Here is a 22,409-nt window from a genome sequence, read left to right as displayed (position 1 = left end):
TGCTCAACGGAGTGGGCTCATGCCAGGACACATCACCTGGCACAGATATTTAAGTTCATGGGACAAAGGCTCTACTTCCAATAGCAAGCATGTCCATATAAAATAAACAGTATTTTTTTGCCTTAAGTGGGAAGCAGGGGCTGTATTTTACATATATATATATTCCACAGTGGGAAGGTGGAAAAGATCTCCAAAGGCAATAGATGCCCAGGTCGCTGCTTGCCTTCCTGCTGCTGTGGGGTGCCGGTCACCATACCTGGGCATCAGTAGGAAAACCACTCGTGTCTGAGAACTTTTCAAACTGGTGTGGGTGCCCCTGCGAGGGCAGGGCAAGGGGGTTGCTCAGGGCACTGGGATGGGACTAGGTGGAAACCTGGCAGGGTATCACGGCACAGGCAGGGTGAGGAGGCATTCAGTCCCTTGTAAGTGCCCAGTAAGAAGCCTTTGTTTTGGTTCTTGACTTTAAAAAGAAACAAATGTTCCTTATTTTTGTCTAAATTTGGTGTAATCAGATCACTCCCACCACTGAAGCTCATCTCCTCCTGTTGGGTACATTGAAGCTATTATTATTTATTTTTCCATGGGCCCCTCTGTTTCCAATTACTTTGTGCTGATGCTATGTGAATATGTTGAGTCTGCGTTGCCTTTAATACCTGCCACATGCTGGGTCTGTTGCGTACATTAGTACTCCAACACATTTCTCAGGTATTTCCTGCTATTATTTACCTCTCTATTGCTGATATTACTACTATTGCATATATGATAAAGCTGTTTTCTGATGGGGCTATAAGCCAGAAGGCCAAGTGGACAGAAAGCGCGCTGGTACACAGGGACATCTACAAGTAACTTTTACTACCGGTGGTTACAGTTGGTGGAATTTTGTGGCTTTTGTTGTTCTTTTTTTAATAGACATCAGTGAGAGTTTTGCTGCAGTAAAGGCAATAAGGGACTGATAGTGCAGAAAAATATGTCTGTATGCTCACGTATAAATAGCCTGTGTGGTGATGCTGCTGCTCTGGCAACAGTTGTGTAGCTCATGCGCTTAGAAATCTTTGTTTCTTTTTTTTTTTTTTAATTTTTTATTATTTGCCAGACATTGAAATCTTCCATGTGTGGGAGGTCTCTCATAAATGGATTTTATTTGGAAGACAGCAGTGAAAAGGTTTTTTTTGAGAAATGAAGGGGAGAAACATTTATTGAAAAAATAAAAGGGGGAGAATATATATAACACACACACAATTTTGGCTATATTAAAGCCTTGTCAGAGCTACAGTGCCGTTGTCCCCTGAGCCCCGAGCCCACAGGGGCTGGCCCTGGCCCATCTGCTGTGCTACCAGCACAACTGGTGCTTTGCAATGATTATTCCTCTTTCCACATTAAACTCCTGGCTCGATGGCCCAGGGCTCTCAGCTGGGTGGAGGCAAAGCGGTGCTCCTGAAGCACTAACTCCTGCTGGATTTTGTGCTTGTGCCTTCTGGAAATGCTAAAGCACCCTGAGCATCGTCTGATGTTACTGTGGAGGCACAGGGACCGACCCCGGCAGCAGCCCTGGCCACCTGTGAAGTCTTCGCACTGTGGGCACGTTATTTTTCCCAGCAGCTTCATCGCCCGGCTGACGCAGGAGCGTGTGTCTCTGCAGCTCCAAGGAGAGCCCGTCCCTCCCTCCAGCAGGGCTTTTCTGGGCTCGTGTCCAGCACTAAATATGGAAAATTCCAGCAGTCAATCCTGTCCGTTTTGAAGCTGTTGGGGACTTTTGAACTTTAAAAACAAAGATGAATGCAACTGTTTATTTTACAGCAGATTCTAGTTGGAAAAAAACAACCGGCATGCCAGGTCCCCCGATGAAGGTACCTGGCAGCTCCCAGCGCAGCAGAGCTGCTATCTCAGTGAGTTAGACCCCGTCAAAGATCAGAGAAACACTGACCTCTGGCTTTTAAAAAAGCTTGCCTTGATTCTGATCTGGATAATTCGTATTGATTACCTTATGTGAAGAGTAACAGGCTGTCTCCTGCCTGCTGCCTGATTGCACCTGGCCTCTTCAGCTGTGGAATATGGGGAAGTATGAAAGAATCTCCGCTTTTCCGAAGCTTTGTCCGAGGTTGGCTTCTCATCTGTGTACTCCAGCTAGTTTTCTCCATGAAACTAACAACCAGCAGTGAAAAACCAACACTCCATTTAAATTTACCCCCCTGCTCTTTGTGGTTTCTGTGCATAACACACACATATGCACCTTGACAGATTCCACTGACCCAACAAAGCTCCGAACCGCATGAGAGCGGCAACAGCCTGCATGCTCTGCAGGGCAGAGCCGGGCCGGGGCTCTGGGTACAGCCAGCAGAGCTGAGGCAGCAGCACAGGAATAGAACAAAAATATCTGGCTGCTATCTGAACAGGATGGAAATTTTTCCTGAATTTATTAAGCACTCTACAGTTTCACACTTCTTATACTTACCAGAAACTTGGGAGTTTTGGTTTTACAGGTTACTATGTTTTCAAACATCGGAGAAAGGAACTCATAGGCTCCATCCTCACTGCTGTGAATGAAGCTCAGTGAGTAATACAACTCACACGAGCACTTTTGGCAGTTTTCCTCCAAACCCAGCTATGAAGTAAGTTGCTCTGCTTGAAATCCCAGGCCTTGTTTTCCTGTCTTTTGACTAGTGACAATCTGTATCTGCTAGGCTCCACAACCACACATGTAGCTGCCAGCCTGCTTCAAAAGGAAGGATCACAAGGCAGCAGATCCTATTAGCTGATTTCGTTTGGGTTTGTTCCATTTAATTGGAACAGTTCTGTTGTGTCAGCCTAGTGTAAAGGATGTATTGTTGCATAAAAGCACAGCTCTGAAAAAAAAAAAAAATGGTGGGGATGTATTTTGAAATACAACTGTTAAGTTGTGCCCTCTGCTTAATTTAGTGCAGCAAAGAAAACAGACCAGAGGTGGTCAAATATTTGTAGCTTTACTGTGAAAAACAATGTTGCTTGTTCAACACAGTAGTTAAAAGATTAGTTACGGTATCGGTAGTATTAAAACATTAGCAATCTTTTGGATTTCCAGAAAAGGAAGAACATGATCTCCATCAATTACTGCTTCAGAAGTGCCTGATTTTTTTCTCAAAAAGGAAATTCTGAAGCAGCACTCCAGCATTATCCAGCACCGTAAAGCAGGGGGCAACACTGGAAGCATATAAAGCTCAACATACATGAACTGGGCAATACTCCTTGGCCTTGCAGCCAGTTACACATGCTGCTCCACTCCTCTGGCTAGCTCCGAAACAGCAAAATGAAACAAATCAGCAAGGCAGAGATCATACAAGTAGCTGTTGTTCCACTGCTGCTTTCACTCATCTCCAGGAACAGCTACTGAAGCACGCTGAAAAATGACAAATGAGACCCTAAGGCTGCTGACAACATTCATCTCCCTTTCTGTACTCTTCATTTAGGTAAGCACAAGTGGGCGTCATGCGACTGTTAATGCATTGCTTTGTGCTTCGGCAACCTTCTAAATAGTCTCTCAGAGGTTTGCCAGCAGAAACAATGCTGAAATAATACTAATTTAAAAAAATCAGGAAATTAGACAATTTAGTAAGCACACTTCAGCCTAAATTAGCAGATTTGTTCAAGCATAAAGCTCAGTATCAGAGCCTATGCACATTGCTGTCTATTCCAAAGTTCACCACTGCACTGGAACTGGACAGTAAATATTCTAATTAATCAGATGCAGAGTATACTACCAGCTTGACAGAATATGGTACTGAAATGCATAAGCACGCAACAGCTACTGCAAGCTCACAAATGCTTTTTCATAGTGTAAACTAATCAAACTTCTATTGGTATTACATGAACAAAAGTAGTTTATTTGAACTGGAGTGATTTGTGTTTTAATGAAGAACCCACCTCTTGTACCAAAAAAATACCTGTAGACAGACACTGGCAATGAGATCTCTACCTTCTTACTTGTGAACCAAATATAAACCTGGCTAACATATCATTGCTATATTACTGTTTTTAAATATACATTGTTGCCATGTTATAATCATTTGACTTGTGGTCATACACAGGAATACTACAACCAATTGACATAGATAAATCACACAAATTATTTCAAAATATCTAAGCCTGTTTTTCAACTAAAATAATTAAAAGTAAACTTTTATGTGGAGCAAATGATACAGTATTTAGTAAATTAGCAGGAGCCGGTACTTTTGAGTCACAAAAAGCTCTAGCATTTGTACCAATATGAGTAAAACACTGATGTAACTGTCCTACACTAGTACGGGGCGAAGGGCTCCGTTCTTTTCTACTTGGACTTTCACTGATGTCATGCTGAACTTAAATCAAATGATTCCCCATACTGGTTTCGAATTAGAATTTAAGAACAAACCAGAAAACTAACCATGCTCTGTCAAACAGGGTACGAAATCTTTATTCACCAATAAGTTAAGTGTTCTTATAAATAGATGTTGTAGTCTTTTGTACACCACATCGAGTATAAAGCTAAGCTTGAATTATTCCTCAGACTCTGATCCCTCTTCATCTTGACTGATTTGGAAGTAGCGTAGTTCATATGTCTCCTTGTCAGATGCAACAACACGAAGCCAGTCACGCAGATTGTTCTTCTTGAGGTACTTCTTTGTGAGGTATTTTAGGTACCTTGAAAACAGTAGTTACATTGTTAGAACCTTAGTCAGAAGTTAGAACCTTCTCATTTTAACAACCCTTACTTCTGTGTGCGCTCCACCCAAGACATGGCTCTAGCAGGGCAACGACACACTAATTATATCCCGAAACAACAAATTACCATATATAACAGACAACTAAAAATATATTTTCATTCAAGATACACAAGAAACTATTATTTGATGCTTTTTGGCTACACAGCACAATGCCAGTAACTCAGAAGCACCGAGAAGTGCTTCTAAACCCTGTTCTACCATGAGATACTGGTGCATCTGTATCAGCAACTGAAGGGGGAGATGCAAGGAACGAACTCACACACCTCTTATCAGCATACTCATCAGCTGCGTGCCCTAACATGCTACGAGGCTTAAGACTTCATTTGGCTTTAAGGGGCTCTTTTGACACAACACATATTGTGTACACACACATTTTAACACAACCAATTAAGTAATTAAACAGCCACTTGTGATGTGAATTCAGTATGGCTGGTGAAAGCCTATCTTTCCTTGATTCACTTCTAACAACCTGTACAAAGCACCTCTCTCTTACATTTTTATATTAAAGGGAGCATTAATTTTCCATCAAGTCTTTGAGTTTTAAAGAGCAGGTTTTTATGTATCTAATGTCATAAATTTGCCTGAATTACACCTTTCACTAATATTTACAACTGCTACGAAGGCTAGAGCTAACACCTTCTCCATACCTATGAGAGGTGCATCATGTTCAGCATACCACAGTTCAAATTCCACCACCACAAATACAGCAGAGGGAAACCTGTGCCAACCTTTTAGAAAATTGCTTCTCTGACGTCACTGTTATCTTGTTCTTCAGACGTTCAATGTGAACGGTGTTGCCCAAGTTTCCAGTTTTTCCATTGACCTTAACCTTCTCCTTTAGGAACTGTTCCTGTTTCAACATTAAAGAAATAGAACACTAGGGAATGGCACCCTAGGTATGAACTAGGGAAGGGACCCTAGCCATATAGCGATGTTTAAAAATCACTGTTTACTTACATCCCGATAGCAAGCATTTACAACACAGTAAAGTTTTACAGCAGGTAATTAAAAAAAATCACTCCCGTGCTAAAACAGGATGCAATTTAAAATAGTTGCATTCATAGGACAGGTATGAATCATCTTGTTTACGACAGACATCTAAACGCAAGAAAGTTTCAAAAAGTGCTGGTAACTTAAAGAACAGCTATTGATTTTACTAGTTTAGAATGTAACCTTTCGGCTGTTAATTCAGTTATCGTACCGTACCAAGGCTTTTATTATACTATGCACCTGAAATACAAGCAAAACCACGACTTACAAAATTCCCAGAATCAAAGATTCCATCTTCCACAGGATGGGTCAAATCAAGGCAAAACTTCCAGGTCGACTTTTTAGATTTTCTGTCTTTTTGCTGCAACACACCAAAACCCCCAGCATTAACAACAACCCACACCCGACAAGCTTTTACCGGCCGAGGGACACAGGGCAGCGCGCGTCCCGCGGCCGGCCCAGGCCGACACCGCCTGGAGAGCGGGGCTCACTGCAGCCGCCTGGGCCCGGCCCGGGCCCCGGCCGCCCGCCCCCCGCCCGCGGCCCTCTGGGGCGAGAGGCCCGCTCGCCACCGGTTGCAGGAAGGCCGCCAGCTCCCCCTCGCCCCCCGCAGCTCCCCGCCCCGGGCCCCCAGCCCCGCGGCCCGACGGCGCTTACCGGCGGCATGCTGGCCGCCCGCCGCTCCCGCAAAAAGGGCGCCTCGCGCTGCACGCCACGCTTTTATACCCGCGGTGACGTCGTCACGCACGCGCGGTGCACGGCGCCTGCGCGGCCCGGGGCATGCCGGGAAGCGGGAGGCCCCACCGCCCCCGCGGCAGTAGCAGGCGCCACACGGCGAGGGCAGGAGCGAGCGGCTGTCTTGTTGTGCTTTTGCGTTCCGGTGTTCTTTCTGACCGACACAAATAAACCACAAGCGCCTCTGTTGCTCTCGTACGAGGCGCGCCCGGCGAGGGGTTTCTCCCGGGGGAAGCTGGGGGCGCCGGCAGAGCGGGGCAGGGCCCACCCGCTGCCAGCGGCAGGCCCGGAGCTGCCCTGGCTTCACCGGAGCGCCAGGGACCCTCCCGCCACCCCCTCCGCTGAACGAGCACCCGGCTCCCCACAGCACTGACATCTTTTTATTATTTCTGGAGCAAAAAAATAAAAAACAAACAAAAACAAACCACATACACATCTTTCTCCTGATCGTTCGCGTGGTGTTGAAAACAATACAGCTTCCAAAATAGATACACGTCGGCACCACGAGGACCACCATGCCTGGTTCGTATGATTTACAGGGTTTGGTTTTCGCCACGATGAGTAAAACGAGCCATCGCCATCATTATTCCTTTCCCCCCCCACCGTTCGAAAGCCGCACCGAACAACAGTTACGCTTACAATATACAGCACAGGACAACAGGGGGTTTCTGCGATACAGTGATACATAGCAAACATTCCGGTTTCAGCTCACAAACCAAGTAACTCTCAGATGCCAAATACCGTAGGGCCAGGCTGCAGATGCTGGAGAGGCTTCTGACCATCTCGGCGTACTGTGCTGAACGCTCCACCGCGCTCCCACCACACCGTCTCCAGGATCTACACCTTCATTAACATTCTCAGTGTATAAGTGAGATACTTGAAATATCCTTAACAAGGTCTTTTTTTTTTTTTTTTAAATCCTGAAGTTTAGTTCTACTGTAACATACTACATTCTAATTACTCAAAAAAAAAATAAAAAATAAAAGGGATTTATTGAATTTTGAATTCCGTGACACTGACCTGCAGTAACCATAAGAGTTTGAACTGTCAACAAATTTGACTTCTTTACAGATCATGTAAAATTACCTGTATTGTGAAACTACAGACTGTGCACCATTTCTGGGTACATTGTGGATTAGAAAAACCTGCAAGAGGCCTGAAAGCAGTTACGTTAAAACAATGAAATTCAGCTAACTTCTTAAAAAAAACAGCCCTGAGAACATGGCTCAACTAGCAAGAGCCTAGTTGAAAAACCACCATTATAAGCAAAAATTAGAAGGATCTATTGAAATCTTAGAAGTATTATTTGCCAACGTTTGAGGCAGGAAACACTGCAGTCTTTCCAATTCTGTAAAGTAGTAAGAGAAACTCAATGAATCAGAGCCAGTAAAAAAAATATGCATTATTTGGAGTGGAAATACTTTTCTTCACCTTCTAGTTTTCACAGCCTTTACTCTAAGCAATTGCCATCAGCTATTAGAAGTTTATAGTTCTCGGTTTTGACACAATTTAAGTGTTAAGACAGTACGACAGAACAAGCACATTGGTAATATTTGTTTTTAAAGTAAAGTTATGAAAGGAGACCTTCCCTAAGCACGTGGCTAGGGATCTTAAAAATACGCATCTATATGGACTATTGATCACAAACAAAGTTCGCTGCAAACGATTCTGACAGTAAACTGAAACATCTTACTTTGGAAAAAAAAAAAATGCCTCAAATACATGTTCTAATTTAGAAGCAACCTTTAACCTTACTGAAACTTGGAGATTATGCTTAAGACTCATGCTTATGTATTACCTATGGGAAACTTCATGCATGATGAGCCAATGCTCTGCACTTCCACAGTGTCTGAAGTGCTTCACAAAAGACAACTAAGTATATAAGAACAAATCTATAATGAAGTACTTAATCATTTAAATCTTGCAGAACTGAAGGTTGCAATAGAAGGACACCCATTAAGTCCCAAGGAGGGCTCTTCCAGCAAGCTGGAGGTCATAAAACCTCTATCTTTAGATTGCTGTAGTACCTGAAAACTCCAGTCAGACCAGGACCCCACTTGTAGGGACAGGACATAAACCAGCCCTCGCCCCAGAGAGCTTGCAGTCCAAACAAATGCCTAGATTGTGGGCCAGTGGCATCAAATACCTGTCTTCCAACAAGGTTTTAGAGGACAGACAGGCACCTGAGACTAAAGCACTACCAGAACAAAGACAAATCCAAGTCTTGTAGTTTTCAAGGTAGTTATTTGTAATATGGTGGTAACATTAGAACTTGCATTAGTTTGGCATAGCAACCTGTGACTTCCCATTCAACATCACACAGCTCAGCTTGCTGTCAAGACCACCATCAACGGTTTCACAGCCACCTCCAAGACAAAACCTGTCTTTCAGGTACCAGTTCAATGGAGAGGCAGAAAGGAGCACAGTGCAGACTAGCATGCACTTCAAAAGTATTCTGAACGCATTTCAATCTCTTGCACCTACAGCCTTTTTTTTTTTCCTAAAGCTGTTTTGCCATTTCAGTCAAGGTGCTATTTAGAGTTCACCTGCAATGGGTATTGTGCTAGGCAAGAGCATGTGGCAGTATCCTACTTCTGACAGGTGTCGCAAGTAACTGTGCTTTATTACCAGAGTATATTTATTGCTGTCTTCACCTTCACTGGTACTGCTCTGCCTGTCACGAGAAGTCCGTGAGAAACGCATGGTTTTGCCATCTACGTTAGACCTCCAAGATTTCCTAAGCCCTGCCACAGTATGTACAAGGGCAGTTCAGGACCGTTGCCGTGAGCCCTCTGGGGGTTAGAGAGTACATATTATTAAGCTGAAAACATTTCAAGCAGTTAGCAGCATGAAGTCTGATCTTGCTGCCAATAGAGTGTGAATTGTGCACGCTGTCCAGGGCAGCATGCCACATGCTTACAAGTTGTCCTCCATTAGCCAACAGCCACTGAAGCTTAAGGCAAGTTCGTTAAACGATTTATCAACTGCAAAGAGAGGTCTGAACCACGGACTAAGGAAGTTTCCCACTTGTGAAGAGTCATCAAGTCTTAGAATTCAAGCTGAACGCCTTAAACAGGAGCAGGCTAGTTATCCTTCCATAACTATTGCTGTGAAGCCTTGTGTTTGCCTGTTAAGCTACTAAATAGTTAAGAGACATGCATGCGTGTTTCAGTGACTCAGAACTCCCTTGGAAAGGAGCTAGCTTTCCTAACTATGTAGCAATTTACTTTTATAGTTAAGCCATGGTTGTTCAGTATTGTTTGTCAAGTCTATACCTTGAAAATACAATAGTTTTATTTTTCTAAAAAGAATCACATGCATTTAGTTTAGGCTCAATGCTACAGTTTGTCCCACTTTTTGAAAAACATGTGGTCCCTGTGCTACAAAAATATGGTCTGAACCTGAAGTTTAAAACCTAAAGCTGGAAGCACTGCAACAGATTCCAATGGAGTTTGTCACCCTTTAATAGTTTTAAGATAAATACAATAAAGGAAAGCAATTGAACTGCATTTCTCTATTTTATTTTTCAAGTCTGACAAAGGCCTCGAGTGAAAGTCTATAGCTTTAACGTCCATTCTCACCTTTGTGTCCCCTTGACCTATCTATGTTTTATCTACCCAATATTCCAACTGCCTGCCTAAACCACAGGTAGGCTTTGACACAATTTTATCGTTACAATAAGCCAACAAGTTGGCAAAGAAGAGTACAGAGGTAATACAGTTAAGTTGCACATGGCCACTGGGGCTTGGTCAAGCCAGCTGGCATTTTTGATCACTTGAGTTTCTTGGTCTAAAAGTTGTGATTGGCACCTACAGTTCTGCAAGAGTCCCAATCCACAAAATACTTAAGCTTTAAAAAAACCAAAAACAAAACCAAAAATAAGCTACTTTTATTGTCAGTTCTACCTAAACATGTCAAGAAAAATACTATTTGTGCTCTAGGTCACTTTATAATCCTAGATACCTACCAGCTTATCTAAAAGCCCCTGAATACTGTATTTTGTCTGTTCATACAGACAAACACTGTTTTGCTCAAGCAAATAAAAATATATCCACTAGTAACACCTGATTGGTTTCTTCAATCCGTAGCTGAAACCCACAGGAATGTTAAAATAGTTACAATTAAGGAATTAAAATCTCAGTGATTTTGAAAACTGCCAGTTAGCCTGCAACACTAATCCAGAATCCAGCACTGCTTTTTAACAATTCAAAAAAGAAATGAGGTTGCTTGTGAAGGCCAGAGCTTTGGTGACAATAAGAACCAAATTTATAGATCTGTGGTTTGTCCAGACCTGAGCAGTTGCCCGAGCCTGGCGATCCTCTCTACTTGCAAGGCTTTATGGCTACAGCACATTCTTCATTCATTGCACTTATGACGGATATCTGGAAGAAAAGACAGGCAGGTGAGCTCCAACTGACACCAGAGGAAGTGCTCCTAGAAGTTACAGACTTTCACATCTTAGTATCTATCCTGTATCTTTCTAGAGAGGAAAAAAAGGAAGCTGAAGCTGGTAGAATTCAGTCATTATTAGACTAATGCCCTTCCCACACCAGTCTGCTCTTCTGCTGCCTCCTCTTTGCTGTCTTACCTTGGCTGACAGCTTGAAGTTCACACAACAGAGGTAGACAAACAAGCTCCTGCAACAGAGCTGAACCAGCAACTGCTGGGGCCTACTACAGGCTGCAGTCTGCAGAGCTCCGGTTTGCTAACAGCAAATTAAACTACTCAGACTACATCACAAAATTCTTCACTTCTTCCCGATTAAAAAAGCCTGGAGGCTCCTATCCATACCGTGGGGACAACAATACAGGATTTATCTAGACACTTGAGAGACGGATTTATCTAGACATTTGAGAGACACCCATATCACCTTACTGTCAACTGAGCTGGGTTTCAGTGCCATACTCAGTGCTCCAGTACAAAAGCCCTTCTACATCTCTAAAAACTGATTCCCATTACTTCTAACCCGCTCTTCACTGAGAGATACAAATGGTCAGTATCAAAGTAAGCCTTCTTCATTGTATAATCAAGTGTAATTAACTATAACTCTTCTTGTCTGCCCTCTATACTTACCTGCACATCTTCGTTGGCATTGAATTTTCCTTCTATTTCTTTGCCAAGATCCCCTTCCGGCAACTTTAGATCCTCACGAACTTCACCACTTTCTGTCAGCAGGGAGAGATACCCATCCTGAATACCTATCAGCTGTGAAGAGAAGTTCACTTTTAGGAAGTCTAACATCAGAGTCACTAGTAGGCAGCAGCTGAAGATAAGCAAAAGGCAGTGAACTCTACCTGTTACATTAATTCTATAGTACTGTGTTTGTAACAGTTAGGAACCTAATTTAAGTCAAATTTCAGCAACAGTTCCGAGGGCTGGGGCAACTGTAGCAAAAGCCAGTCTGCTATCAATAACACCAGAACCCTGCTGGTTATTTCCTTGTACCTGGGGCACTGCACAACCCATCTTTGTGATTTAGAAAATGTACGGTTTCCAGGTCACTGGTTCAGTGTTTTTACATCTGTGAATTAGAAACCATAACTGGAACACTGTTCACTGAACAGCACTATTCCATAAAGTGTGCAAAGTACACAATGGTTGAACTGTACATTTCTCTACCTTCATTTGTAGAGTGAGATACTATCATTTACATTAGCCAATGAATAAATTGGGTTACATCCACCAAGCTCTGGACTGCTTTCACAATGCTGTTTTCAGCCAAACCAAAAACCTGAGCTAAGGGGAACACCTACTTTGACAGAGCAGCTTAGGGAACTTGGAACACATAACAGTAAACCCAAAAGGCAGCCCTACCAAGTCTGATAAACATCAAGAATTCCTGTGGCAGTAAGGACCCAAGAACATGAGAGAAAGATCCCCAAGATAACGTTAAGAATTTCTTGGAAGGTCTAAGCCCAGTCACCCTTCATTCAGTCAGTACTGGCTGTGCTAAAGGGTTGCTAACACGCTGAACTCTGGCTTTGTCAAGCACTTGCAGCTTCCCAACTGATGTTTATGTATCAGTTCCTGACCAGAACTACTCCCAAGACAATAGGAAGATAGCTGATAATTCAGAACCGGAATTGTGCTGCTTTTAAGAGCTCGCTGTCTGTATCACAGAAGGCGTTACAGAAGCCTGCCAAGTCCCCTCCCTACATCCATTTCAGAGCAGAGCTCAGGAGAACCAAAATTCAAAATTACTTGAGATCAACCGAAGCCAGCTTCCATTCAAGGAGCAGAAAGCACTGTGGCAAGTTAGAAGTGGCATCAGATGCAGTTTAAGACTGTCTTATTGATCTGTCTATCCTATGTAAGGGTGAAATTGTGACTGACAATACATGCTTAGATTCAAATTTACTTGTAGTGAGATTTTGATTATCCTTTAATAATAACTTGCAGCAGGGACAACACCTCTCCAGAATCTAAAGGATGCCAGTACCACAAACAATAAAGTGACCTTACAACACTAGCTACAAAAAGTGCAGTTCTGAATTGCGTCTATTACCTGCCATTTCTAAAGATCGCTACTGTAACATGAGGTTGTTAGTATAGTAAGGAGCTCTCCATCAGCAAGGTCTGCCAGTTTCAACAGTTCGGTAAATGCTACAAGTTCAGCAATACCGTGTCTAGACAATCAAATTCCATTAATTGTGACAGCAGTACTTTACTAACGGAGAGGCAAGTTTTGGGATGAAGAGGGTTTATGTATGGCATGAGGAGTATAAAGCCTCTTAGTGTGTGTGAGTACACAGTGACTGTTAAACTCACCTGGTAATCATTCCTCTTGATATTTGGAACATCCATGTTATGAGTTGATGGGCAAATGTCTTCGTATTTTTTACCAGTGAAGATATCAATACCAACCAAATGGACCTATAAGAGAAAAAATCGTAACATGAGTTACCATCGGTCCTAGAGAAGCCATTGCCATCGGTATTGCTGGTTCCACGTAGGTTTCTAAGAGATCACGTGCAATATCAGATTCTGCCTAGACTCTGCCTGCAGCATGAGAGCAGCCCAAGCACTGGAAGAAGGCCTCATACCCTTTCATAGCACGCTATAGAAACACTACATGAAAACAAAGATCAGCCACTGTTATCTTCCATAGCCACAGCTTTCCGTAGTTTTACAGCAGCACACTAGATCTCAGTTTGCGGCAGTTAAGGAAACATTTACTTTGACTTCCAGCTGTTCTGAGAAACACAGTGACAGTGTGAAGGTTAAGAGGAAAAGAAGAGGTAGTTATGCACAGAGATTAAAAGCAGCTCCCATCTCTCTTTATGCTAGCGCAGCTGTCCGCTGCAGCTAGCACTTGGGATTACCAGTTCAGCGTCTGCTTTTCTCAGGTCCTTTCACTCTCACAACTGTTCCACTATTTAAGAAAACTGGATCTGTCTAATAAAAAAAGCCATAAAAAAAGCAAGGGGAAGGAGAAAAGCTGGCAAGGGCTCGGTATATTCTAGCTTTGACAACACCTTAAATACCTTACACACCTACAGGTTATCATACAAGGTTGTGGAAATGTAAAAATTAATTAATCGGTGCTTGTAAAGGATCTGTCTCTAAACTCTAGTATACCCACCATAAAGTGTCGCTGAATGAATGAAGGGGGAGTCTAGCCTCGGTCCAAGCTCTGGACAGCTGCATAAGCCAACTTGCTTAGGCAGCAGGACTGCAGCCCCAGACAGCAGCTAAGAATGTCCCTGCTGGGACACAGGAGGGGGAAGGTACTTCTCGCTCGGTGCTGAAAAAAGGCAAGAAGCAGCGAGGCAAGCCAGCAAAATAGGGCCAGAGCAGGCCCAGAGAGGTAACGACGGTCTGCCGAGCTCTTCTGGCTTATGTAATGGAATATGGGCACTTCTAGTAAGCGCTTAAGTCGACCGCTGCGATAGTGAAAGTCCGCTAGCACAGGCAGGCACAGAAGTGCTTTGGTGGGTAGCGACAGCCCAATCCAACCACGCCCTCGCGATTTCATCAGCCCCCCTTCCAGAACTTACCTTACCCCCACTACAGAAACAGGTTTTATCTCGATCAGCCATAGAGCTTTTTAACAAGTTAGGAGGAAAAAAAACCAACCCTCCGCCCAACCCCCTGTCCTCGATCCTTCCCGCTTTACGTTACTGGAAACCCTGGCGCTAACTCTGGAGCCGGGAGACACACGAGAGGCTGCCGCGAGGAGAGCACAGCAGGATCCAGCAGGCTCTGCCAGATGAAACGCTACACCCGTCCCCGGCGGCCGGGCAGCCCGCGGGCGCACGCTGCGGGCCGGGGCTCACCTTGGCGTGGCCGTGCTTGCCGGTCTTGGAGGTGGACATCTCCACGATCTTGCAGGGGCGGCCCTTGAGCACCACGAAGCCGTTCTTCCGCAGCGCCGAGCACTGCATGGGGTAGGTGAAGGAGGCGCCGGCATCGCCCGTGGTGAAGTCGAGCTCGTCAGCCATGGCGGTGGGGGGCTGGCGGCGGGGGCTGCACGCAAAGCGGAGCGTCAGCGCGGAGCCGCGGCGGCGGGAAGGGGCCGGCCCGGGGGCACCACATTGCCCCCCCCCCCCCCCACCGCCGGGCAAGGAGGCGCCATGGCGGCGCCCCGGGGCGGGGAGGCCCCGCTCCGCCACACGTGCCCGGCGGGCGGGGAGCCGCCGCCGCGCCACGTGCCGAGGCCCCCAGCCTCCCCATCCCCCCCCGCCCACCTCCCTCCCTCCGGTAGCCCGGCCCCGGGCTCTCCTCCCCGCCCCAACTCGGCGGCGCGGCCCAGCCGCGCGTACCCCGGGGCGGCGGGGCGGCCCCCCTTACCTTGCGAGGGCGGCGGGGGAGGCCGGGCGGGCCGGGCCGGGCGGGGCGGGGGCACGGCGCCGCGCACACGCGCCCGACCACTGCGGCGGCCGGCGGGAAGGGGCGGCGGAGAGCGCGCGCACCGCGCACCGCCCGGCCCCGCCCTCCCGCTTCCGCCGCCCGCCGCGCTCATTGGCCCGCGGCCCCGACACCCCCCCCCCGCCCGCCCGCCGAGTGGGCGGGGCCGGCCTCCGCTCCCCCGCCCGCCCGCCGCCCGACCACGTGCCAGGGGCGCTTCCCGCGTTCGCCCGCCCCGCCCCTCGCCGCCGCTACGGAGCGCGGTTGGGCCCAGCGCGGCAGCGCGGCGCCGTCCCTGCGGAAGCACGTCCCCCCCACCCCGCCCCGGCGCTGGCGCAGGCGCGGGGCCGCCCTCGACCGCCAGGCGGCGCCGTGCGCCTCCTCACCGGCCCCGCCCGCCGCCATCTTGGCGCGTGGGCGGCTCTGGCGGCCGCTTCCCCTGGAGGGCGGCCAGGTGGCTTCGCTGGCACGAAACTAGGTTTTAAACGAATTAAAGAAAAATAATAATAATAATAAACGGGTGTTTCCAAAGCCTGGCGGGAGAAAGCTTCACGGAGAGGTATGTTTGACTGTCAACACAACTGCTTAACGTTTGCCCTTCCAGAACAGCCGGAGGAACGCTTTGCAAGGGCGCAGTAACCGGGCAAAACGGCCTGAAAGCACCAAGAAGCCGTGGCGGGAGGTGGTTGCCATTAACGCCGTGAGGCCGGGGTGGCTCCGTGCCCTGCCCCTCGCCAGCAGTGCTGGCGGCATGGGCCCCCTTCGCCCCCACAGCCCCGCTGAGGGGAGCCACGGCAATGAACGCGGTGCCGAAGCCAGGCAGCCGGCTCCTGGGCAAAACGCAGCCCAAGCGTTTTATTTTTGATAAAACTTCCCAAGTCAGAGACTATAATACTTGTAGCTCTCGGACCAAATTCACCCACTGACTGTTGTGTGGCGCTGCCAGTGGCTGGGCCCAGCCGCGGGGGTGCCATGCGAATCACCTCTAAACCACACAGGGAAACGCAGGAAAATGCAGCGGCAGCGTTGCCAGAGCTGGCCTCTGCCACATGTGCTGGCCTGGGCCTTCTGTGTGGAGATCCTGAGTTTGTCGTCTGTGCTCTAATGGGGTTGCTACACGAGTCACGTTGAACGTCACCTTTTGAAATAGTTCGTCCTGCCATCTTTTATTTCATTCGTGTTAATCTGTGTGGTCTGTTCGCCTGTGGTCCCACCCTTGGTTACATAGGTTCCACTCCAAACGGTGCCGCCTGTACCCGAGGAGATAGGTTCGGCTGTTTACACGGGGCCCCTTCGTAATGCTCCAGCAGGTCGAGATGGTGACTCTCTTCTGTCACCAAGGGTTCCAGCAGATGCTGCCTCACCCAGTCCGCTGTGGAGATTATATGCTTTACCCCGGGGAACTGCCCATCTTTCTTCTGTGCCAGTTGATAAGCAGGGTCTGGGGCGTTCTGTTAAGTGTTTTTACATTTGGAGTGAGTGTTTGTTTACCTGCAGGTGTCTGACCAGTTGCATGTGCTATAGGGCTTTTTTTTTTTCCGCTAATAAAATATTTTGTGGGAGAATTACCAACTGTTCTGAAGCCAAACTGGAGCAGGCTGGGGCTAAGCGCTACTGATAAATTTTTTTCCCTCAAGTAGCAGATTATAAATTTGGTTGGTTTTCCACAAGTAACAGATTCATTCTGGATGACTTGAGAGATCTTCTCGACTAAATCAAGACTTTTTACTGAAGTACAGCTGTAGATGATACTTATTTTTGAGACACAAAATAAGTATTCCAAGGCAGTCTTTATTTTGAGATTCAATAAAAAAAAAAACGGAAATCAGCTCCATCAACCATTGCTTGCAGGCATCATTCCTTTGTCTGGATCAATGTTTATTTTCTAAAGTGTACTTCTTGGCAGTACTAATGTGATGATCCTGCTTTTCTATACAACAGCAACAGTTCAATTTCAAATCGTATTTGTAAATACCTTGGCCTTTCTCATTAAAATGTATTTCCAGTGTTGCACAGGTGAATCACGCACACATCTTTCTAGTAGACTCAAGTATGTTATCAAGCTTTGGTTTTCCTATCTAAGTCTTTATATGAATTACATTACAGAATTGATCAAGGATTAGAAAACTTCTGGAATGTTTAAATTATCTGTTCTCAGTTATGTTCTGGAGAAAAGTCTGACGCCCTAAAGCATCTCTTTAAAGCCTAGCCTCAAGAGTATGCATTGTAGCCAGCGCTGGGGTAAATATCCCACCTTGTTTCCAAGCAAACCCACCAGAATGCAGGAGGTGGTGGTCACACCAACAGGAGCTGTGGGTGCAGCCTAGCTTACACTGCCTCCTTGCTCCAGCCACTTGCCTGGTGCATTGCTGCTTTCTGTGAGCAGTCTCTCTGGGGAACAACAAGGAGGGCAGCCCTGTCCCGGGACATCCAGGGGTGGTGGCCTGGGCGCACAGAGGGTGCCGGAGGAAAGTCCTGCAGGCTAACTGAGAGAGGGCCAGTCACGGTGAGCTGTTTACCCGGCCTTGCTCCCCTCAGTGCTGGGTAAGCAACACGGGAAAGGAGAGGGAGGCTCATTCAGCAAGTCTTGGTTCAAGTCAAAAGATTAGAACTGGCAGGTCATGAGCAAAGCAGTGTAAACAACCCCATTCCTACTTGAGCAAGTGTCTCTCTGTTTCAACTGCTGAGCTGTCTTACCTGGGAACCACCACTGTGTCCTGACTGTTGGGGGTGAGGGTTCACACTGGCTTCTGGGTGCAGCCTCGAGCAGGACAACATGAGAGAGGCTGGGGACCAATGATCCCCACCTCCAAAGGACAGTGCCATGCTCAGCAGACCCTCTGAGCTCCGACGTACACTCTCCGTGTAGCATGAACCAGATTAAAGAGCCTCTGTAGTGACCTTGCCATAGGCGCCCCGCTCTGCTCCAGGCACTGCTATAATCCTGCCCTTCGCTTTCTCCTTCCTGTGCAGTGCCTGTGAGCCACCATGCACTTACATCGGCCTTCAGGAAGGGACTGGGGGCTGCTGCATGGTTCCTATTAGGGGCTGCATGCCCTGGGACGCTTAAAAATTGCTGCAGTACTGCCTGTGCCTGCTCCGTGGTCATGCTGACCTTTCTGTGGTCCACGCAATCGCCCAGCGGGGCAAACACGGCTGGATGAGGCGTGAGCACACCACCATGCTGCTTGAATTCCCCTGGGCACACACTGGAGATCAGAGGCCAGCGGTGGCAGTGCAGGGACACCGAGCTAGCAGGAGCCACCTGTAACTCCCACTAGGAAGAGGGAAAGCAAGTAGTAATGATGTAAGAATTTTTTACTTTAAAAAAGAAAAAAAGAAAAAGGGGGGAAACTAAAAAAAAGTAATTATCTATAGTGAAAAACAAGAAAGAATTTGAAAAACAGAGATGTTAGTTAAATCCTTACAGTTAACAAAACATGGCCTTGGGAGAAGGAACGGGCACCATCAGTATGACAAGCTGGGGCACAACAAGATGACTTAAGGAGAGCCAAATGGTTAATGAGACTAAATAGAAAGTTGCTGGAACTATGTGTGAGCTATCCTAATTAGCATACTAAAAGATCCACCCTGGAGCAAAGAGAGGCCCCTACTAAAAGCCCCCTTCCCAGCTAGCTTTGTGGATAACCACCTTGCACCCCTCTCTGCACAGACAGGCAATAAATGGTGTCTGCGCTCTGTGGATGGGGTCTCGCACATGGGGTGCAGAGCCCAGATTTGGGGTAACAGGAACTGCAGCGGTTCCTGCCTGCTGGGGCTGCAATGGTGCTGGCACAGCGATACCCACCCGCAGCCTGGGAGGCCTGATGCTTCTCATAGTCCTGGGAGCTGATTTCTTTCCTGGGCAGAATGCAGGGAGGCAAAATCACAAGGCTCTGCCCATGTCTTGGATCTGCAGTTATATCCACAGCCGGTAAAATTTAAGGACTGCTGATCTACAGCCAGGATTTATTGCCACCCTGCTGGGAAGGAGATTCCTTCCCTTTCAGCACAGCTATTCAGGCTGTGCCTCTGGGCAAAATTTGCCAGTGGTTGCTTCGGGATTTAGTGAAACACTCGAGCACAGGCTCCATTACCTTAAATTACACCACATACTGCTGGATCCAGACCTGATGTCCTGCCATGCAATTCCTCAGCTCCTATAGATTTCAGTGAAAGATAAGGTCATTGAGCACCTCAGAAAATGTATCGCCTCGAAGACTGGGTCCCTGCATATGTAGCACTTAGATAAGCTTCATCCTCATCAGCTGTTTGACTTGGGAAGTAGAGGATAGCATTTCTCAGTGATGAAAAACAAGTTGAAGTGAGGCAGAAAAATCTGTGATAAATTAGTGTGGAAAGTGTTAATGGGGCCAAATGTCCAGAGGTTATTGGATTAGGGAAGTCAAACTAATTTTAAAATTATGCCTAGAGAGCGGGAAACTAGATATCACTAGCCATTTATCTGACACAACAGAACAGTCTTAATGGCTGTCATCTCAGCACATTAGGAGAACCCTGTCAAAGCTGTTACTGACAAGATGCTTTCTCAGGGATTATTAATTACATTGCGTTATTAGCCAGCCACAGTATAAGAACATACTTCGCATGTTAACTAAAATGCAACGACCATTTAGCTAATAGGTATGACTCCGTCTTTTAAATTTTCTTAATGATTAGCAACTTAGTAAAACTGTAACACTGAGAGATAAAAATAACAATTCAACAAGCTGTTTCTCAAGAACAAGTTTTAACTGGAGCTTGCATGTAGCCAGGATAGCTAAAGTGTACAGTCCTAATTACCAGCTGGATGGGACAGGACAGAAGTAAACATATCGGCAGATTTAACGAACTCGTATGACCCCTTCCTGCATTGTCAGACACAGTAAAAGTGCTCGTGATAGTTCAGCCCAGTGTATCATCTTATTCCTTCCAGCGCAGCCCTGGTGAGGACAGGGGTTGCTGCAGCCTTCAGCGGTGCTGAGCTCGGCATGACCTGTCCCAGGCTGCAGCCTGCCCCACAGCAACCATTAACAGAATTGAAACATCCCAGGATGAGAGAAGCATCATTTCCAGGGGAATATACAAAGAAATTGAATGATAACAGTAAAATGCATGAAGACACCTTGTCCAGTTGTGGCCCAAGAAGGTCTGAGAGGGTCCCCAGTGGGAGGTCCCAACCTGGAAGGAAAAGACTCTCGCTTGCTTCCCTTCCATAGAGCAGCTGCTGCGGGGAAGCACAGCCTGAAACTTGGCACCGACTAGTTTTACTTAAATGCCTCTGAATCCCAGGCAGATCTTCCTGCAAGTTCAGTGATATAGCTATGGGTTATGTTAATTGTTAATGCTGTGGGCTTTGTTAAACTAATTTATGGGCTGTGCTACTGTAATCGATCAGGCTTTCTGTTATCATTCCCCTAGTAACACACAGGAAAGCAAAGACTGGCTGCTCAGAGTGTTCCTAAATAAATGACCTTTCCCTGCTGAGTTACCGACAGTGTCACTGACTGATGCCCCTCAAGCATTAGGACAAAGCTCAGCAGAAGTTCAGCGAAGCGGTTTCGGATAGCCTTTCTCATGTTAAACCACCTGTGTGAGCACTGGGCAGCTATAGCTCGAGCCGTTCTGTTTGTACAGACTGGTCAGCTCACATGGACAGAGCAGGGACATCTGGGAGCCCGGTGCCAGCACCCACACTGCCGCCCTGCCTCTGCAGTCCCATCCTCTCCTTCCTGGGGGGAACCCAGCCTGGCTTTGCCCTCAGAGCAGGGACAAGTCTGCTTTGAACCCCATCACTCCCCAAATGCTCCTCCTGCTTATTGTGCCTAGAGAGGCCCCAGGACCAAGTTGGAGCTGCACCAGTGTCCATGCAAGCAGAGGTGTGCTTCACAGTGGGGTTTTGCAGGTGGGCAGTGGGGACAGCTGGAGCTAGGTTAGGGCACTCCTCTGGTAAGGGTTCATCGTGATGCAGAGCCAGCTCCTACCAGCTCCAGGGCTGCCTCCCAGCCCCGCTCTGGACCATCCATTTCAAAGGGATTTAGCTGAGGGCTTGCACAGCAATTACCACCCATGGAGCAAATGTGTCCTGCCAGGAAAATACCTCCCATCTGGAGCTGGACATATGTCTGAGATGTACAGAGGGGAGAAAAAAAACAACAGCGCAAGCCAAAACATGCCATAGATGTTGTTCATTGTCACTTTTATGTAACAGTCATAGATAACATTGCTGAAAGCAAGAACCGGTCTCTTTTTTTCCCCCCTTTTTTTGCATTCAGACAAGCCATTATAATATTTAACTATCTGCGGTAGACAGGGAGAGCTTCTGAGCCTGCCGTCTCTGCTAGTCTCACCTGGGGAGACCTGTTTGCAGCACACAGACTGATGGTTCAACCCAGAGCTTGTGTCCCAGCTCTGCTGCTCACTTCCGTGCACTGCAGCTTGGGCCCTGGTTCCCACATGCACTGCGTGTCCCACGTCAGTCCCAGGTCCCCCACCTCTGTAGCACATGACAGCATTGATCCAGTTCTCCTCTAGTTAAATACCAGCAGTCACTTCAGGAAAGCCTTTGGTGCAATCTTACTGCCTCGGTGCACATCCTGGTCCCAGGGGACCTCGTGGCTACACTTCCAATCACTTGGAAGGGACCAGAATTTGCTTTAGGGTCTTAATACCAAGAAAGTAAAGTCTATAAAGGAAAGAAGTTCAGGCACATGAAAAAGAGCATGAACTTTCCCTAAAACTAAAACCAGAGCAGCACCTATGATCCTCCTTGGCCCATCTATTCTCATGCTTTTCATTATACTTGATCCTCTTAGGTTATGGTCACTGCTTCACTGGCAGTCGTGATGAGCTTGCAGTGACCGAGCAATGCTGGTGTTTCATCTCTCAGTAAATAATGGGTTTCTGTCCTGAGAAAGTTGCTAGAAGGTAACCTGGTATCACAACAAGGAACATGCAAATCTTAAAAGTCAAGCAGAGAGCAGGCTTTTACAATTAGTCCAACATATGCCCTAAAAAAGGAAGAAAAATCCTTGCAGTCTGATTTTGTCACATAAAGGTATCTCGTAAAGCAAAGAGCACAAACAAGGCTATAGAAACAAC

General features: G+C 46.8%; 2 protein-coding genes across 2 annotated transcripts; both read right to left on the bottom strand.

The window, feature by feature from the left end:
* Positions 1-4,400: 4,400 nt before the first annotated feature.
* RPL22L1 (ribosomal protein L22 like 1) lies at positions 4,401-6,471 on the bottom strand. Its single transcript, XM_037406585.1, has 4 exons — positions 6,384-6,471; positions 5,995-6,087; positions 5,465-5,586; positions 4,401-4,653 (listed from the first exon to the last, which is right to left on the bottom strand). The coding sequence occupies exons 1-4, from the start codon at positions 6,390-6,392 to the stop codon at positions 4,509-4,511; spliced, it is 369 nt and encodes a 122-aa protein (XP_037262482.1). The 5' UTR covers positions 6,393-6,471; the 3' UTR covers positions 4,401-4,508.
* An 841-nt stretch (positions 6,472-7,312) lies between these two features.
* EIF5A2 (eukaryotic translation initiation factor 5A2) lies at positions 7,313-15,331 on the bottom strand. The gene is made up of 5 exons (XM_037406584.1): positions 15,252-15,331; positions 14,738-14,927; positions 13,230-13,334; positions 11,535-11,666; positions 7,313-10,843 (listed from the first exon to the last, which is right to left on the bottom strand). Exons 2-5 carry the CDS (start codon positions 14,900-14,902, stop codon positions 10,784-10,786), a joined length of 462 nt encoding a protein of 153 aa, XP_037262481.1. The 5' UTR covers positions 14,903-14,927; positions 15,252-15,331; the 3' UTR covers positions 7,313-10,783.
* Between the last annotated feature and the right edge of the window lie 7,078 nt (positions 15,332-22,409).

This window comes from Falco rusticolus, chromosome 13, assembly GCF_015220075.1.
Source record: "Falco rusticolus isolate bFalRus1 chromosome 13, bFalRus1.pri, whole genome shotgun sequence".
Lineage (NCBI taxonomy): Eukaryota > Metazoa > Chordata > Aves > Falconiformes > Falconidae > Falco > Falco rusticolus.
Note: the sequence above shows the minus strand (reverse complement) of the source record. Positions and strands in the feature narration are given on the sequence as shown.

Bases quoted from the DNA above. Each gene is read 5' to 3' on its own strand.
- RPL22L1 (XM_037406585.1), bottom strand. The intron at 5,587-5,994 runs GTAAGTCGTGGT...ATGTTGAAACAG, and splicing joins TCTTTGATTCTGGGAATTTT to GAACAGTTCCTAAAGGAGAA. The intron at 4,654-5,464 runs GTTGGCACAGGT...ACTGTTTTCAAG, and splicing joins GAGAAGCAATTTTCTAAAAG to GTACCTAAAATACCTCACAA.
- EIF5A2 (XM_037406584.1), bottom strand. From the start codon at position 14,902: ATGGCTGACGAGCTCGACTTCACCACGGGCGATGCCGGCGCCTCCTTC. The intron at 13,335-14,737 runs GTGAGCCCCGGC...TTTCTCTTATAG, and splicing joins GCAAGCACGGCCACGCCAAG to GTCCATTTGGTTGGTATTGA. The intron at 11,667-13,229 runs GTGAGTTTAACA...TTCTCTTCACAG, and splicing joins TCAAGAGGAATGATTACCAG to CTGATAGGTATTCAGGATGG.